Source organism: Oryx dammah, unplaced genomic scaffold (genome assembly GCF_014754425.2).
Source record: "Oryx dammah isolate SB20612 unplaced genomic scaffold, SCBI_Odam_1.1 HiC_scaffold_28, whole genome shotgun sequence".
Classification (NCBI taxonomy): Eukaryota; Metazoa; Chordata; class Mammalia; order Artiodactyla; family Bovidae; genus Oryx; species Oryx dammah.
The window spans coordinates 47,685,104-47,704,287 of NW_024070212.1; the positions used below are offsets into that span (position 1 = coordinate 47,685,104).

Consider the following 19,184-nt stretch of genomic DNA (forward strand, 5'->3'; position numbering starts at 1 on the left):
TTAAGCCAGCACCTAATCTCTTGGGTTTATCTATTATTAAAATTTTTGGATGAATGAGTGGAATTTTTACTGAAGGCACTCTATTCTCTCTCCTCCCATCACTACCTGAACTATTCTTCTTTACCTCTACCTGAGATACTTTTTGCCCTAATATACCCAGCTCTCCACCTTGCCTGCTCCATTTATACTAATTTCTCACTCTTGATAATGCTGTTAATGAATGGAGTGTTTGATAGATAATAGAATTTTTTTTTGTTTTTTCATCCTGTAGATTTTCTTTCTAGTGGCTCTCTTTTAATATTTCTGGGAAATTTGCATAATTATAAAACATGTCTTTAAAAATGTTTTTTAAAGCTTTTAATATTTCAGTAGGGAGAGAGTATAATGTTAAGAGCTTAGCTTTTAGAATTATACAACCTGGGTTCAAATTCTGACTTGGTGAACCTAGATGTGCCTCAGTTCTCTCATATGTACAATGGAAATTTTTAAAATTATCTACCTAATAGAATTGATATGAAAGCTAAATGAGGTGATAGGCTTTAAGTGCTTTTAACAGTGCCTAGCACATAAGGAAGCATTTAATAAATGTGCCATTATTAAACACTAGTGCTATATGTATAAGTTATAGAAATGAACATTACATCAGAGTATTGTATTTCAGGTGGTTGCCATTTCAAAGTTTTGAGGATTACTTCAGGGGTTTTAAAGGTTAGAGTGACTATACTTTCTGGTTTGCCAGGAATGGTGATCCAGAAACATGCCTGTTTACTAGGAAGTGCCCCCCTTTTCACTTGCTAGAGTATTTTGGTTTGAAAGATAAATTATATGGTCACCTTATTTCCAAGGATTATAAAAGGTTGTCTGTATGTCTTTGACCAAGGCTACTATAAATGTCAGAGCAGGCAGGTGGGCGCTGGGAAGGAAGCATGCCTAAAAGAGTGCAGTGCTGCTCTGTTTCAGCTGCTTGTGGCCAAGGAGGATACGGGCCTGGTATAACCAGATTTTGATTTTTCAAGAGTAGGCGTAAATCTGGAGTTCTTATAATGATCTCCCAGTTTTTCATCATTGGCAGTTAATTCAGTTTTTCTAAAAGTATAAAATTTCATTGAACCATGTAAAGATCTATGCATTTTACTGTATGTAAATTGTATCAGTTTTTAAAATATATAGGTGAAATGGTGGTACTTACATATATGCCTGTGAGTTGCTCATTTCTGATATCTGATGATAGCTTAATGAAGAGTCAGTTCTTATGTGGTAACTTAACATGTAAGTGCCATTTAATATGGGTTAATATTTCAGACATTTATAGGTTTTAACTGTTACCATATGTATTAAAAAGTATATTAATAGTAAAAACTGTAAGACAGGAAAATCTTATAAAGTTGCTGCAAGGGAAATCGGGAAAGCACATTTAGATGGAGAAAACTGCAAAAGGTAGTGCCTAAGCTGCCTCTGTGAGTGCCTTTGAAATCTTTAGTGAATTAAAATTATTATGGAGTTTTTGAAGGCTAAATGAGTTACCTGTAATTGCAGTGGTGAAAATAAAAGTGAACATACTGTAGGCAAAAATTTTGGAGCCGCTGCTTCTGTTTAAAATGTGCTCCCAAATGGTTTTTCATAGTTTATTTAGACTCTTGTAACATGGTTTGGGCAACAAATTAAAAAAATTTTTTTTCCTTTAAGAGTGTTTTAAAGAAGTCATTCATATACGTCTGGATGAACTTCTTCGTGTTTTAAAGTCTGTAATGAATAAACATCAGAACCTCAATTCTGTCGATCTTCAAAATGCTGCAGAAATGCTTACCGCAAAAGTGAAAGGTAAGAAAGACACTATTAACTGTGGGTTCGCATGAGCAAAAAGGATCCACATGATACATTTTGGTTCATAATGTCTGTGGAGCCATCTCTCATTGCGCCTGTGTGATGTGTATCAGTAGGATACACACTGATATTTAAATATTCCTAAGTCACCCTGGAGAAGGGAATGGCAATCCACTCCAGTATTCTTGCCTGGAGAATTCCATGGTGGGCTACAGTCCATGGAGTTGCAAAGAGACGGACATGTCTGAGCAACTAACACACTAAGTCACATCTAAAACTCTTTCTGTCTTAAAAATTAAACTTTATTTGGCAGGAAACACTCTAAAAATACTAAGTGAAATTAACTAAACAACTGGCATTTAAAATTTTTGAGTTTTTTGAAAGTATGTATGCTCTTTTGAAATAAGTTACTGGTGCACAAAAAGTCTTTGTTATCTGAGGACAATTGATGCTGGAAAATGGCCGTTGGTAGTGACTCCACTTAAAGGGGGGAAACAAATGGAAAAAAGTAGACTTAATTGGTACCTTATTTTAAAATGTGGATAAATGAAACTAAAATCGTAGAATAAGTTTATCATATATGTGTATATAAATGTGTATGTATATATTACATGTGCTAAAAGAAATAAGAATTAGGACATTACCCTTTGATGAAATAATTTGGACCAAAAATTGTTAAAATCTATTATTCTAGGCTGCATTATATAGACTGAGAAAAATGAGACTAGAGACAAAGGAGTTCAGTTAGGAGATTATTGGAAATAATGGGCTGGATGAGGGTTGACGATCTGAGCTAAGGCAGAAGCTGGGATGTGGTAGAAGTAGAGTGTGGCTGTTACAGAAGAGGATGGCTGTTGATCTGATGGAACATAGGACAGGTTGAGTGTTAGGGATGGAGCTGAAGTTTGAAGTTGAAGATGTAGTGAACTTGGATTGTTGTTGACCTGAGTGGTGATGGAAGAGGATGACACCAACTCAGAGTGTGCAGACTGAGTAGAGAACTGAGTGTGAACTCCCAGGGACAGAGAGAAGATGAGAAACACAAAAGTAGGTAGACTATCTGGAGAAGGATGTTACGGAATTTTTAAAATGTTAGGTTCTAAGAAGTGATTGTCAGTGTTAAATGTTAACCTGATAGGTAATGCAAATTCAAATAGTTTAACAATTTAGTTTAACAATAGTTTAACTCACTAAAAGTGAGTCACCATGGCTTGAGTAATGAATTGAGGGGCTTTTTGGGGGAGAGGGATTACCTGTCCTGAGTCTCAAAGGTCAGGTGAACATTAACTGGGCTAGGGCAGGGATTGGAACTACAATTCTGGATGCTTGTAGAACTCTGGATGTGAAGAACATAATGTGATTGATATAGAGAGGGCAAAGGGCAAGTGTCAAGGGATTAGGCAGGAAGAGAAAAACCTTGTCAATACAATATAGTTCGTGTAATTAAGAACTGCCTTCCCTACTTTTTATGTAGATTTATCCTGTTTGCGTGGTTCTCTTTTTTTCTGTATCTCAAGCACTGGAAAAATATAGATGGTTTCAAAGTGGATAGCTTCTGCTGTGACTCTTAAAAATGCTTAGTAACCAAATTTGTTTTAAAATAGATAGTTTATAAGCGCAATTTAATGTAAGTTAGAGTAATTTGTGTCTATAGATAGTAAAATTCCCATGCTTGAAAATAAGGACCACAGTTCATTCAATTGTTGTCAGTAGCTATTGTGTGTAGTCAGGATGTCCTGGGGAAGGAGAGTGTCTGTGTATGGTTGATGTCCACATTCCAGAAACAGACTTAAAGAAAGTGACTTCTCCACTGCTTTACAGATCTTTTTTCTTTGCTGTAATGCAATTTTTTGAGTATTACTTCCCACTAAGAGTGTCTTTACCCTTGGAATGATTGTTACAGTCTTACTTTTGTGTTGGATGAAATTTTGAAGATTACTTTGTTATTGGGGAATGTATTGTTTCAGTAAGACTCCACTTAACTCTCTTTCAGTAGGACTCCATGACACTAGAAAACTAAAAATTGTGTTTTCTTTGGTGTAGGTTTTAAGTTTCTAAATGCCCCCCTTATATTATTGTTGAGGCCATCTAAAAATGTCATTGATACCTCAAATGAAAAATATTCAGTAACCTAGAAAATTGATGTCAAATTAGAGCTTATTTAATTCTTTCATTTCATCTTAATTTAGTTTTCAAACCCTGGAAAGGCCAGGATTTGAAGTGTAGAAACCATTTTTGAATATCATTGTTGTTGTTTAGTTGTTCAGTGGTGTTGGACTTCTTTGTGACCCCATGAACTGTAGCATGCCAGGCTCCTCTGTTCATGGAATTCCCCAAGCAAGAATACTGAAGTGGGTTGCCATTTCCTCCTCCAGGGGATCTTCCCGACCCAGGGATTGAACCCTAGTCTCCTGCTTGGCAGAAGGATTCTTTACGTTTGAGCCACCTGGGAAGCCCTAAAGACAGTTAGATCAGGGAGGTATAATTTTGTTTGTGCTGCCGAGGGTGTGAATGCATTAAATCTATGCATTTCCTGTGCATAGTAATAACAGTTGCATTGAAATAAAATGGAAATCCTTTAACTTCTCTTATTTTTTATTTTAAATGTGGGATTTACCTTTTAATAACCTTAAAAGAAAAATTCTTAGCTTTTCCTCATTCATTCTAATAGTGATTTGTATTTCCTGTGTCTTCTTGTTTCCAAGCAGGAAGCTCAGTCTGACAAAATATTTGCAATATGGTAAGAGAGATACAGCTTATTTGTGAAGTAGATAAAGACATCTTAGCACTCAGTAATTTATTGTGCATGTAGTAGTTGTGTTTTCATCATTTACAAGCATTTTGGTAAACCTCATTTGTAATATAAAAGGACAATTTTTAAGGTTTTTCATGATCTGTATTTTGCCCTATATTTAAAAATTGGCAAACAAGAAAAATAGGTTTTAATTATGTATTCAAAATTGTAGAAGCCTCACATGTTTTCTTTGTTTTGAAACTTAATTTTTTAATAGGCAGTTCATTCACATGATTCATAGTGCAAACAGTATAAAAAGGTATTCACTCAGTGAAGTGTTTTTCTACCTCAGACCTCAGCTACCCATTCCTTTCCCTAAATAAGCAACAACTATTACTGGTTTTTTATGTATCTTTCTGGAGACATATTACATATACAAAAGCAAATAACAGTACGTTCTGTTTCTTATGCAAAAGGTAACATTCTGCTCTTTGCTCATTGTTCTGAGTTAACTGTATATAAAAGGTCTTCTTTTGCTGTTATTTGTTTTTCAAAGCTGCATGATATTCTGTTATATTGATATACTATAATTAATTTAACCAGTTCACTACTAATAGATGTTCGGATTGTTTCTAATTTTTTTTATTACAAACAATACTTCAGTGAATGGCTTGTGTATATTCCTAGGTGGGTAGTTACTAGAACAGAGCACTTTTGCATCCATGTTTTCTATATTGCTAACATCCTCCATAGAGTTTCTGTCCTTCTGATAGTCATGCTGAAGAAGCTAATTTCATACACCTTTGCCAACAGAGCTGGTGACCAGACTTTGTTATCCAATCTGGTAGCAAAAACTGGTATCTCAGTATAGATTTGGTTTGCATTTCCCTCGTTTTCGGTATAGTTGAGTATCTTTTCATATGTTTCAGAGCCATTTGCACATCATTTTATGTGACTTGACTGTTGATTCAAATTTTTTTCTTGATGGTCTTTTTTTAGTACTGATTTAGTACTGATTTATCGGAAGGCAATGGCAACCCACTCCAGTACTCTTGCCTGGCAAATCCCATGGACGAAGGAGCCTGGTAGGCTGCAGTCCATGGGGTCGCTAAGGGTCGGACACGACTGAGAGACATCACTTTCACTTTTCACTTTCATGCTTTGGAGAAGGAAGTGGCAACCCACTCCAGTGTTCTTGCCTGGAGAATCCCAGGGACAGGGGAACCTGGTGGGCTGCCGTCTCTGAGATCGCAGAGTTGGACATGACTAAACCGACTTAGCAGCAGCAGTACTGATTTATAGAAACTCTGTATAAGTGAAATTAGTCCTTAATCTTTGATATAAGTTGCAGATTTTCTTTAGTTTGTTTTTATCTTTTGAGTTGCTTATTTTATTTTGCATCTATATCTCAATCTTTTGTATGTTTTTTGAGTATAAGGGAAGGATTTCCCTGCTTGGAGATTATAATAGCATTCGCCGTTGTTTTTTCTTCTAATGTTTTCATGGTGTTATTTATTTTAAATCTTTGGTACATTCTAGAGTCTCTATGTTTCTGGCTATAATTCCTATTTTCCCCATTGGTTTAAGATGCTATCTTTATCATAAATACTCTACATTGTCACATATTTAATATCTATTTCTAGAGTTTATTCTCTCCCCTTGATTTGTTTAGTTATGTGTCAATACCTTATTGTCTCCATTGTTTTATAGTGTTTTAGTGTCTGGTAGGGATAGCGCCTCTTTCCAATACTCTCTTTGTTCAGGATTTTATTTTTCCATAAGCACTTTTCAGTTGATTTGTCCTAGTTCTAAAAAATACGTGCTAGTATTTTGAAGCTGATTTGAATTAAATTTAAATTAATTTGTAATTAAATCTATAAACATAGATTATAGTTAACTTATAATTAAGTTTTAAATTAAATTAAGGAGCAATTTGTATATTCAGCATTTCTGAGATATAGGATGCATGTAAGTTCTTCAGGTTGTCTTTTGTTTCTCAGAAGCAATGTGAAGTTTTCATTTTATAAATCTTGTAGCTTTTCGTTTGTGTTTTTACAATTTTCCCCATGCAAATGGTGAAAATTTTCCATTTTATCTTTTAATTCAGCAGTTTTCAAACTTTGGCCTCTGATTTATGACATCACATTAATGAATTGTAGCCAGCATTTTTAAAATATGAAAGTGAATTGAAAAGACTTAAGGATGTTTCAGAAACTTTAAAAAATGTTATATAACTGTATATATAGTTATCTATTATATGTTTATGGTATACTTGGTCATGATGTGATGTGTATTTCTTACCAAAGGTTGGTTATTGTAAAATTGTTTGAAAGTTGCTGTTCTAGTAGAGTGTATGTATGAAAACTATTCATGTGTTTTCTTAAAGAGATACTTAATGTGTTTTAGTGCTCCTTGTTGTGACTTAATAGGGAACCCAAGGGAGATATTTAAACTTTGCGCAAAATTTTTTAAATTTGATTTTGAAGGTCAGCTAATAGGAGAGAGTGGAGACAGAGAGGCTAATTAGCAGGTTGTTAAATAGTTCAGACTAGTCGTAAAATGTTGTCTTCGAACTAAGGCAGTATCGATAGGAATGGGATGGAAGGAAAAAACTTTAGAGACATTTTGGAAGCAAAACTAATGAGCTAGGAAATGTATGGAAAAGAGTAGGCTTGAGGGGCAGAGCATATGAGAAGATGAGAGTTTGGTTTTGTACGTGCTGAGATTGCAGTGCTGGTGGGTGAAGACTAGAAAGGAGGGGGAGGAACGCATCAAACAGACCAGTGAAGCTCAGAGGGGAAACCTAGACCCGTGGTTTGAGGATTGTTTCCTTAAAGGTACTGAAAGTGGGTGAGATTCTGTGGGGATAATGTATAGAGAAGAAGGCCAAAATGAGAACTTCGGACTGAGTGGAAACAACTGTTTGAAGCACAAATTGTCTACAGATAGATGAAGAACATGAGGGTGCTCAGATTTACTAAACACCAAGTTCCACACCCTAGGTGCTTTACATTTGTTTTCTTAGTTCCTTTCATTTTACATATGAGAAATTGAAGTTACGTGATGTATCCAGAGTAAAACCAGAAGTGATATGGGTCAGATGTAAACTCAGGTTTGAACCTCTGAAGCTTTGCTTCCTCTAGTTAACTATAATATATTGCTTCTAAGAGAAATGCTTCAAGACAGAAGAAAGTGGTTAATACTTGTAGTAATAATAGCTGACATAATATATTGAGGATGTACTTACTGTTAAGCTCTTTACATGGATTACCCATTAATCTCTATCGGAAATTATTATATCAGCTCCTGTTTTGCAGATAAGAAAGCTGGGACATAGAGAGATTTGTCCAAAGTTACATATGTATTAAGTGGTAGGGTTGTTGAGAGTTGCAGAATGGTCAAATAGGATGAAAACTTAAAAGGAAAAAAAGACTTCTGAGTTTGACTAATGTAGTTGCAGATTACTGACAGTGTTGTTAAGTGGTAGTGAGTGAGACATTTATTGAGTATTTTCTATGTAAAAAGCTCTCTTCTATATTCATTCAGTCTTCACAGTGGTTCTCAAAATATGTATTATTATCCCCATTTTATAAATGAGGAAACTGAGGAACAGAACAATTAAGCTACTCAACCTCATAAGAGATAGATTTAGGATTTAACTGAGGCATACTGGCTTTGGAACCCGTCCTTTTAACCAGGGGTGCACAAACTATTTTACTACCAGTGAGCCAAATGTGACCTGCTGTCTGTTTTTGTAGGTGAAGTTTTATTAGAAACAACTACTATTATTTATGTTTGACTCCTTTATACAGAGTTGAATATAGTTGTAACAGATTGTATGACCTGAAAAGTCTAAAATATTTACTATCTGGTCCCTTACAGAAGGAGAAGGCAATGGCACCCCACTCCAGTACTCTTGCCTGGAAAATCCCATGGACAGAGGAGCCTGGTAGGGCTGCAGTCCATGGGGTAGCTAGGAGTTGGACACAACTAAGCAACTTCACTTTCACTTTTCACTTTCATGCACTGGAGAAGAAAATGGCAACCCACTCTGGTGGTCTTGCCTGGAGAATCCCAGGGATGGGAGAGCCTGGTGGGCTGCCGTTTATGGGGTCGCACAGAGTTGGACACGACTGAAGTGACTTAGCAGCAGCAGCCCCTTACAGAAAAAGTTTTCCAACCCCTGCTAACCATTAAACTGGATGAAAAGTCAAATCCTAGTGAATTCAGTCATTATCTATTTATAGAGGTTTGGCAGTAAAGAAATGCTGAATTAGGGTGATAGCTTTAAGGAGAAATATGGTAAATTTAATTTTTTCCCATAGGAAAGATTTGGGTATGTTGTTAGTATCATAAGAAATCTCAGCTAGTGGGAACTAGGGGAGCCTTGAGGGAGGAGGACAGAGGAGCCTGGTAGACTACAGTCCATGGGGTTGCAAAGAGTCGGACACGACTGAGCACAAGTGCAAGCAGTGGTGGTGTAGGGTTTTGGAGAATGCAGGGGAGAATGGGAAGATTTATTATTGGAAAGGAGCTGAAGATTATTCTTTGAAACCCAGGGCAGGAGCAAAAGAAGTGAAAGGATATTAGAGAGAGCTGTTTTGAAGTGGAGGCAAAGGCAGTAAGAGGAATTTTCAATAGATGGCTGTAACCTCATTTGAGTAGGGATGAAGGTAAGGACTGAAGATGGTTCAAATAATTGTCTTTTCACTACTTACAGTTATTTTTTGAAGTCTCCTAGTCCTGTTTAGTGTTTTGAAAAATATATTTATAAGAAAGGATGAATAATTACAGAATTCTGCCAAGTGTTATAAAGTATTTTTTTTCTTTTCTTTAAAGTCTAACATGTTAAAATTAGGAAATAGAAGTAGGCTTTACATTTTTTTCTGGTATTCCATTTTAAATTATGTTTGAAGTCTACTTTCCAGTGCAGTTTTTAAGACAGCATTATTGAGGTATAATTGACTTATAATAAACTGCACATACTTCAGTTAAGGGTACAATCTGATCAATTTTGATGTTCATACTCTTGTGAAACCATCACAGTCCAGGTGATGCGTGCCCCTTGGTAGTCCCTCCCTTCTGCACCTCTTTGTCCCCACCTTCACCAATATTGATACAGTGTATTTTCATTGTGTTCAGAATACTTCCTAATTTCCCTTTTTCTTCTTTGATCCATGGGGTTATTTAGAAATGTGTTCGTTTCCTAATATTTGAGGATTTTTACAGAGATTTTTATTGTTTAATTCCATCTAGTCACAGAACATATTTTGCCTGACCTGAATCCTTTTAAACCCACTGAGACTGGTTTTATGGCCCATAATATAGTCCATCTTTGTAAATTTACAATGTATGCTTGAAAAGAATATGCTGTCATTGGGTAGAGGTTCCTTAAATGTCCATTTCATCCATGTGGCTGATAGTATGGTTGAAGGCTTCCATATCCTTTACTGATTTTCTGTCTACGGGTTCTGTCAATTATTGAGAGAGGGTTTTTGAAATTTCTGACTGTAGTTGTGAATTTGTCTATTTCTCATTTCAATTCTATTAGTTTTTGTTTCATACATTTTGAAACTGTTAATTAGGTACATAAATGTATAAAATTATGTCCTCCTGATGAACTGACTCCATCATTATGAAATGGCCTTCTTTATCTCTGTTAGTTTCCTTTGCTCAGAAATCTGTGTGTGTTATGAGACAGTAAGTTTAGGGCAGTTGCAGAGCTTACCACGTTTGTTTCTTGTATGTTAGGATTTTTGTTCTTTGTTGCTTGATAGCTAGTGTCTTGAAAACTGTTGTTTCATATATTTTGTATGGATTTCTTTCAGCTGTTTAGGTTATATAAGGTACAACCTAAATTTTGAAAAAAATATTTTAAAAATTATTTGTGGTGGTTCTTAAGTTTTTCTTCATCTTTGTATCAGGAATATTTAGAGGAATATGATGAAAGGTGTGGACCTTAGCCCCTCGTTTCTATAAAATCTTGGTTGTAATTTCCTGAGGCTTCCAGATTTGAGGTTTTAATTCATCCCTTCTTAGGAATCCTGGCTTTCTAGAAAGCATTTTCAATTCTTGTTGCACATTAGATTCACATGGGAGAAATTTTGAACAAATATCTGTGCTTCACCAGGCTTTTAAAATCTGGATCTTGGATGGTGGGCCTCAGATTTTGTTTTTAAAGCTCCTCAAGTAAGTCTGATGTACAACCGAGCTTAAGAACAACTCTTGTTTTAAAACAAAGTATAGCTTCCTCTCCACTTGGTTTCTCATCTTCCAGTGATTGGCAGGGACCCTAGGGAGAGTGATTGGCAGGGACCCTAGGGAGGGTGATTGGCAGGGACCCTAGGGAGGGTGGGATACAAGGAGCCAGTTGCCCCTTAAACTCAGTCTGAGTAGAACGTGGTGCTTCGAACAGTTTACCCATTCAGCCCTCACGTTTTGTCTCTGTAAATTGTATCTGGGCTTTTAACAAAGGTGAGTAAAGACAAAGTTATAATAAGAAACCTTTTTCCAGTTATGTTTCCTAATTTTCTTTAACAAAATGCAAAATATTAGAATATCACTATGATAAACAAAAGACAGCTATATATCAATTAAATGGACCTCAGAGCCTAAGGACCTTACAAGAAATAAGGCTTTAAAAAGGAAGAAATAAGGAATTTAAGATTTTTTAAGTATTGGGTGTTGTTAATATGATATGCTTCGTGTATAGGTTTTATGCTATGTCAGATGTATATATGACTTTAGATATTGGTAATTTGTAGTGGAGAATGTACTTCATATTGACCTAAGTGGGTTACAGTGCATTTAACTGTTCTTTAAAAATGCCATAAAAAAATAAAATAAATAAATAAAAATGCCATGAAGCAATAAGCAAGAGAAAATAGCACAGAGCTCTCTTACTGAGAGAGGGCTGATGTAACGTAGTCTCCATGACTCAAGATCGAGTGATTTCACATTGAGTCACTTTTTGGATGTGCCAAATAATGCAGTGTGTGGAGGAGTCAGTTTGGAATGCCAGCTACTTTTATGCAAGGTGATTCTTTTGTGTGATTTCTTTAATGAAGAAATTGAACATCATATTATTTTGTTTATTAGGTTTTTTAGTTTCTGAATCTTCTAATGCTTCTAGAAAGTAATGGTGGGTTTTTATGGGATTAAATTACTTTGTATAAATCTAGTTTATTTTCCCCCTCATTTATTGTAATCCCTTTTCCCTACAGCTGTGAACTTCACAGAAGTAAATGAAGAAAACAAAAATGATCTCTTCAGAGAAGTGTTTTCTTCTATTGAAACTTTGGCCTTTACCTTTGGAAATATGTAAGTAGAGGACTGTCATTTCAAGAATTTAGGGCCTAAGTGTCTCAGTGAGAGTATGTGTCATGATAATTCAGTATGTGAAGCAAAGTAAAGTATTCACGAACATAAAATATTATCACAGCTTTGGAAACGCTATATCCTGTGTTGCTTTATTGCTGTATTTGGAGGTGTTTATAGCCATTCAGAAGCAGCATCCATTTGTGAGTGACTACTTAGTTTATGTGGATAGATTCTTAGGAGTTTATATCTAAGGCTCTTTTAATCTAGATGACGTGTTGAATGTACAGCTTGTGACAGAGCAATGTAATGACTTGTGTTTTGTCTTTGTGTTTTTAATTTCTGTTTCTTTTTTTTTTTAAACTTCCCCTGGATAGCTTGACAAACTTCCTTATGGGAGATGTAGGCAATGATTCATTATTGCGACTGCCTGTTTCTCAGGAAAGTAAGGTAGGCCAAGTTTATATGAAAGCAAAGACTTTAATATTTTTAACTTCCTATTTTAATAATATTCTAATCTTAATCTCAGCATTAGTCTTTGATAGTTTTTTAGTGTAGCAAGAAAAATAGCTCGGTTCATTTGAAATATAATTTATGGCCAGTTTTGCGGCCAAAAATTTAGTTGTACTTTTGAAGTGGAACTGTATCATTTTAAAAGAACATATCTGATAATTTTATAATGTCTTATGTAATGAATCTATATGTCGTATGATCCAAAATTTTAATCGGTAGTTCTTAGCCATTTTTCCTTCTTGATAGTGCCGCAGGTCTTAAAGACTGGTGAAAACTTAGAAAAATGATACAAGACGTGAAGAGGGTGTTAGTCTTTTCACCTGCCCTACAGTTTGTTACCATGAAACACCTCATTAACAAAACTGTAGGTCTTAATTCTCCCTGAGAGCATCGTTATCAGTATGTCAGAGAATTAGAGTTCTGATTCCTAGTTGAAGAAAAATACCTATAAACTAATAGAACATTAGGAATGTATCTAGAATATTGCTTTAAAGATTTATAGTAATTGTAGTAATATTTTCATTTGAGTAATATTTTTTCACCAAATGCAAGATATTTAAACAGACTGCATTAGGGACATATGTTGATCATTTCCTGTTAAGGATTTCCAAAAAGTATTGGAATTCAGATCCAAAAGGATTTCAACACATATTTGGAAATGTGCCAAGTACTTGTTATTATGTCAAAATAACATAAGAACTACAGCCTTTCTTAAATAATACAAAATGTGAATGACTACTTAAAGGCCATTTGTTATATGTACTACAGTATTTAGGGAAAAAAATGTGACATTCTGAAGTCATCCATTTGATGACTGAAGGAGGACAGTGTAGAAACCATATCAGAATTATGAAATATTTCTAGATCTTTAAAATATTATGCTGTTATTTTTTATTTTTCCTAAATTATATGTTTCAAGCTTGCTGCTAATTTAGAAAGTGTAATAAAACATTCTATCAGTGTAACAGGGGTCTAAATAATTTAAATTTTAGGTGTGAATCATATGTCCTATTCATGTGCTCCTGCTGTGGCCCATGTTTCTGTGCGTGAGTGTCTCATTGCAGTGGCTTCTCTTACTTCGGAGCACAGGCTCTAGGGCGTGCAGGCTACAGTAGTTGGGGTACACAGGCTTATTTGCTCCACGTGGTATGTGGGATCCTCCTGGATTAGGAATCGAACCCATGTCTTCTGCATTGGCAGGAGGATTATTTACCACTGAGCCACCAAGGAAGCCCCAAACCTACATCATCTTAATCTTTAAGATAGACTTATGAAGTGATATTCTTATCCTCATTTTATGAAGGGCCAGAAAACTTGAGTATAAATATGTAGCTCAGTGTCATATAGCTACTAAGTGATAGAGCTTGACTTCAAATGTAGGTTTTACATGATTCCTTTTGCATTGAATAATAAGCTCTCACAATTTTGGTAGATAACATTTTCCTGCCCTGTCTATTTCGTGTCACATGCTGTGCATTAAATTAAAATTTTAATTCTCATTTACATTAGCCACTTTTCAAATGCCACTTTTCAAAGGTAGCTGGTAGCTACTTTATTGGACAGTGCAGCTATGGAACATTTCCATCATCATAGAAAGTTCCACACTAAGCTGTCCAAAGGACTTTGCATGACATGCTTATCATATAATAAAATGGTAAAGGATGGCTGAAAGAGAGTGTCTTTGTCTTCTGTTTAGATAGCAGTCTATTTAGATTGCTTCTGTAACTTGCTGACTAATATTTTTGAGATCTTCAGGATTTAAAATTTTGAATGGATTCATTAATGCTGTTAGTAAACAAAGAGGTTTATTCATTCTTGGACCTTGAGAACTGCTGTTGTAAAAAGCTATATAGTTCTTATTAAATGTTGTGGCATTTAAACAGGCTTCTCAAGCTCTTTGAGTTCTAAATGCTTGAAATTCTTTAGTAGGAATTATCTCAGAGTAACAAGTTAGAGTGAAAAAACTTTGAAGCAAAGATCTGTTATCTTCTGCTGTAATCTTAAATTTGCTTTCTTCCCTTTTTAAAGTCTTTTGAAAGTGTTTCTGTGGAATCAGTGGACTCATCCAATGAAAAAGGTAATGCTTGAGGTACTTAAAACTTTAGTCAGACATTTTGCAGTTACTTTTGATAAATGTTTTGGATTACTTAATCTCCTTGCTTAGTAACTGAAAGTATTTATTTTAGACATAAGATGAATAATATGTAAAGTTTTACACATAAAACTTAAGGGGAAAAAACCTACTAGAGTAGATAGTGTGATGATAGAGACTGATCAACAATTATATAGGGTTTGTAACTTGATGAATAATAGAAATATGCATTAAGATTTTAAAATGTAATTGGAAATTATTTTCAATTCAAGCCATGACCCTTTGTTTCTGAATTTGTCACATTTTTTTCAACCAGTTTTCATTGAAAAACATCTTAGGATTTTAATGCTTCTTTAAAGGTTTCATGTTATGAGCTCATATTTAATATATACTTACCTTGACATTTTTTTTATTTTCAGGAAGTTTTTCTCCTATAGAATTAGACAGCATGCTGTTAAAAAACACTAATTCTATAGAACTGGCTTTGTCATATGCTAAAACATGGTCAAAATATACCAAGAACATAGTCTCATGGGTTGAAAAGAAGCTGAACTTGGGTGAGTTGCCCTTTGGGGCATCTGATTAACTCTGGAACATAAGAACTAAATTCTTTGTGATTCATTTTCTACAGACTGTAAATAATGATTCCAAATTAGTAGTGCTTTCATTAGTGAATAAAATCATTGTCCATTTTCTCATCTTGAAATAGGGAAGGCTCTCCTTAAAATAAATATTGTTTATTGAACATTGAACTGTGGACCAACCATTAGATCTGGGGACACCGCGACAGTGTACTGTCTTTGCCTTTAAAGAAGTTATACTCTAATGAGCAAAAAGAAATGCAATCAGATAATATAGTTAAAGGAGATAAAAAACAACTATCAGATAAAAATCTAGCTATCAGATCAGAAGGCAGTGGAAACATATATAAGGAACTTCTTGATAGCTAATATTTTCCTAGTGTTTTACAGTTAACAAGTGCTTTCACATCCATTTTCTGATTTAATCCTTACCAAAACCCTGGGATGTAGGCAAGACAAAATTCTTATTCCTGTTTAACAGAGGGGGTGAATGAGACAGGGAATTTGCCTAAGGTCAGCAGATTTGCCTAAGATCATATTAGTAACTGGCAAAACACAGAATTTACCCAAAACCTGTGCTCTATTACATTATTTGCCTTTAATATGGGATGCCCATCAGATTCACCTAAATAGCCTTAGAAACAGATAATAAACAGGTGTAGGCCCCAGTCCCCTAGAGAGGTGAAATCTATGCAAGTGTATTTTGAAAGTTTCCCAGTTGATTTTGATGAATAATTTCAATTAAGAATCATAGCTTCATACCATGATGCAAGGTAGTATTTGTGATCACTTTTTAATTGGGGAATTTTAAAAAAATTCCCTGGTGGCTCAGACGGTAAAGCGTCTGTCTACAATGCGGGAGACTCGGCTTCTATCCCTGGGTTGGGAAGATCCCCTGGAGAAGGAAATGACAGTCCACTCCAGGACTATTGCCTGGAAAATCCCATGGACAGAGGAGCTGGTAGGCTACAGTCCATGGGGTCGCAAAGAGTAGGACACGACTGAGTGACTTCACTTTCACTTTAATTGGGGGACTACAGATAATTTTAGAGTAGGGAGAAGAAAAAGTAAGTTGGACTTACCTTCTGATGCCTTCTTTGACCTTTTCAGAATTGGAGTCCACTAGAAATATTGTTAAGTTGGCAGAGGCAACTAGAGCTAACATTGGACTACAGGTAGGTGGTCAGTGAACTACTAGGGTTTTATACCAAGCGATTACTCAGCTCCTGATAATTCCATGTAAAATCAGAAAATTTTGTCCTTAATATAGGAAAGAACTTGAATGCTAAATAACCTTTTTATTGACAAGATAAAATCTTTTTAAACTTACAGAGATATTCATTATGAAGAAGCTAGGAAATTTACAATTTTATATATATATGAATATTATCTTGTTAGCTACTAATTTTGCTGACTAGTTTAAGAATTACTTATTAATTTTCTTCAGTATTTTTTCATATGGTCATACTTATGAATAGTCATTTTTCTGAAAAAAAATTTAAACTTAAAAATTTCTTTTTTTGAAGAAAGATAATGGAGGAGGATCTAGAACTCTAGTACATTTCTGTTGGAAAATTTTCTTTTCAATTTTAAATTCTAGGAGTTTATGCCACTGCAGTCTTTATTTACCAGTGCCCTTCTTAATGATATAGAGAGTAGTCACCTTTTACAACAAACAATTGCAGCTCTCCAAGCCAACAAATTTGTGCAGGTAAAAATTTATATATACACTATACTTTTTATTTTTTTAAACATCAGTGTACCTTTAGAAAACAGCTTTTTTCTCTCTCTTCTGTTTTTTGTGTTGTTGTTGTTGTTTTAAAATGCCCTTGGCAGCCTCTACTTGGGAGGAAAAATGAAATGGAAAAGCAAAGGAAAGAAATAAAAGAACTTTGGAAGCAGGAGCAAAATAAAATGGTTAGTATTATAATAGTTTCATCTATTTGCGAACACCTAAAAATCATGAGTAATCTGTCAGCATATATACCCTGGGAAGATGCATATCTTATTCTATAGTTTATCTAAAATGCAGTCGTAACTGTCTTGCTGAATATGCTAAAGAGATTTGTACATTAGGATTTTTCTTATTTTGTATTTAATACTCTTTATTCTGTGTAGCTTGAAACAGAGACTGCTCTTAAAAAGGCAAAATTGTTGTGTATGCAACGTCAAGATGAATATGAAAAAGCAAAATCTTCCATGTTTCGTGCAGAAGAAGAACATCTGAGCTCAAGTAGTGGATTAGTAAAAAATCTCAATAGGCAGCTAGAAAAGAAGCGAAGGCTGGAAGAGGAGGCTCTTCAAAAAGTAATCATCTTTTTTGTTATTTGTTACTATTGAATTAGCAATAATCTGCTAAGGCTTCAGTTCTCAAATTTTAACCTGCATCAGGACCACCTGGAAGAGTTGTCACAACAGACTGCTGGGCCATGTCCTCAGAATTTCTGATTTAGTAGGTCTGGAGTTGGCCCCAGACAACTTGGATCTCAAACAAGTGCCCAGGACTGCTGCTGCTGTTGCTGCTGGGGACCCACGCTTTGAGAACCACTGTGCTGAGAGATTTTTGCTTAGATTTTGAATATTGGGGTTTATTTGCGAAGAAAGTATCTCAGGGCAATCGTTTAATATTTTCTGCTTGATTGTTCAGGAGGTTCACCATTTAGGCAACTGGCTATATATGTGTACTTATTCTAGTACCTGCTAGCAAGACTAGGCAGAAGTTTTGTATTATTAATATTTATGAAGTATAATTGATAAATTCTGTAAGAAGATTATAGGAAATGATAAATATAAATAGAAAAGTTTATTAATGGACATTTATTTTATAGACAATGTACTAACTGTAAATTATACTTAACTATTCATAGAAGTCAGCTGTCCTTGAATTGTTGACCAAAACAGAATATTTCTCTTTAGGAATATTCTATCTAAAACATAGAATGTTTCAGAACTTTCATGCATAAGCCATAAGCCATTTCAATCATTTAAATTGAGCTTTACTAGAATAAGTATATTTATTTTAAAATATAGATTCAGTGAACCAGCGTCACTTTTTTCTCTGATAACTCCTAAAGGTAGAAGAAGCAAATGAACTCTACAAAGTGTGTGTGACAAATGTTGAAGAAAGACGAAATGATCTAGAAAATACCAAAAGAGAAGTTTTAACACAACTCCGTAAACTTGTTTTCCAGTGTGATCTTACCCTTAAAGCTGTAAGTAATTTCTTCAGTATTTCAAAGAGAAAAAAAAAGTCTGTACATCTGTAGATATACAGACTGTATAACCTCTAGAATACTTGATGAGTTGCAATTCTTACAGGATTTAATTTCTGAGATTATAGGAAAGTTTAGAGTTTGAAAGTAGACTCTCAGTTTTTAATTCCAGTATGTGGTTTGAGCTTTTATCTATTCTCTTCTCCATGGATTGATGATTTGTTTGGTTAAAACTGAAGGGTGAATGTTTGAAATTGCCTCTAAACCACTCTTTCTTGGGTTGACTAACAAAATGGATTTAATCCCTGAAACATCTATCAGCACATTGAGATCTGTTCTCCAGAATTTGAGTAAACTAAATATTGGAATTGAACCCAATGGTTTATTTGAAGACAAGGCATTCATGTATCTCTTTAAAATGGCTTTTATTAAAAATTTATGTGCAAAATACAGTCAACTTTCCATATTCATGGGTTCTACATGAGTGGATTCAACCAACTGTGGATTGAGAGTATTCAGGGAAAAAAAGATTTCCAGAAACTTCCAAAAAAGCAAAACTTGAATTTGTCTGCATTGGTAACTATCTACATAGCATTTAATTATATTTAATAGCTTTTTGAATAGCATTAGGTATTATAAATAATCTAGAGAAGATTTAAAGTCTGTAGAAGGTTATGCCTAATTTACATGCAAATACAGTACCATTTTATATAAGGAACTTATGCATCCATGGGTTTTTGGTATCCATGAGTGGTCCTGGAAACAATTCTCTTAGATACTGAGAGATGACTGTACTTGTTTTTGCCGTACGTTTCACAAGTTTTAAAGCATATATAAATTTCTGTAATCACTACCATCACAGTTAGGACTCGAAATAATTCTATCACTCCAATAAAATTTCCTCATGGTAC

The 19,184-nt window shown here is 34.7% G+C and overlaps 1 protein-coding gene across 2 annotated transcripts in view; it reads left to right on the forward strand.

The window, feature by feature from the left end:
- Positions 1–19,184, forward strand: part of ARHGAP29 (Rho GTPase activating protein 29) — a 79,456-nt gene that overhangs the window by 28,414 nt on the left and 31,858 nt on the right. For both annotated transcript variants that reach the window (XM_040232272.1, XM_040232273.1), the window contains exons 3-12: positions 1,687–1,821; positions 11,782–11,878; positions 12,253–12,325; positions 14,417–14,465; positions 14,900–15,037; positions 16,172–16,236; positions 16,662–16,772; positions 16,898–16,978; positions 17,180–17,368; positions 18,136–18,273. In XM_040232272.1, the coding sequence (XP_040088206.1) occupies positions 1,687–1,821; positions 11,782–11,878; positions 12,253–12,325; positions 14,417–14,465; positions 14,900–15,037; positions 16,172–16,236; positions 16,662–16,772; positions 16,898–16,978; positions 17,180–17,368; positions 18,136–18,273 (1,076 nt within the window). The remainder of the gene's footprint in view (positions 1–1,686; positions 1,822–11,781; positions 11,879–12,252; positions 12,326–14,416; positions 14,466–14,899; positions 15,038–16,171; positions 16,237–16,661; positions 16,773–16,897; positions 16,979–17,179; positions 17,369–18,135; positions 18,274–19,184) is intronic.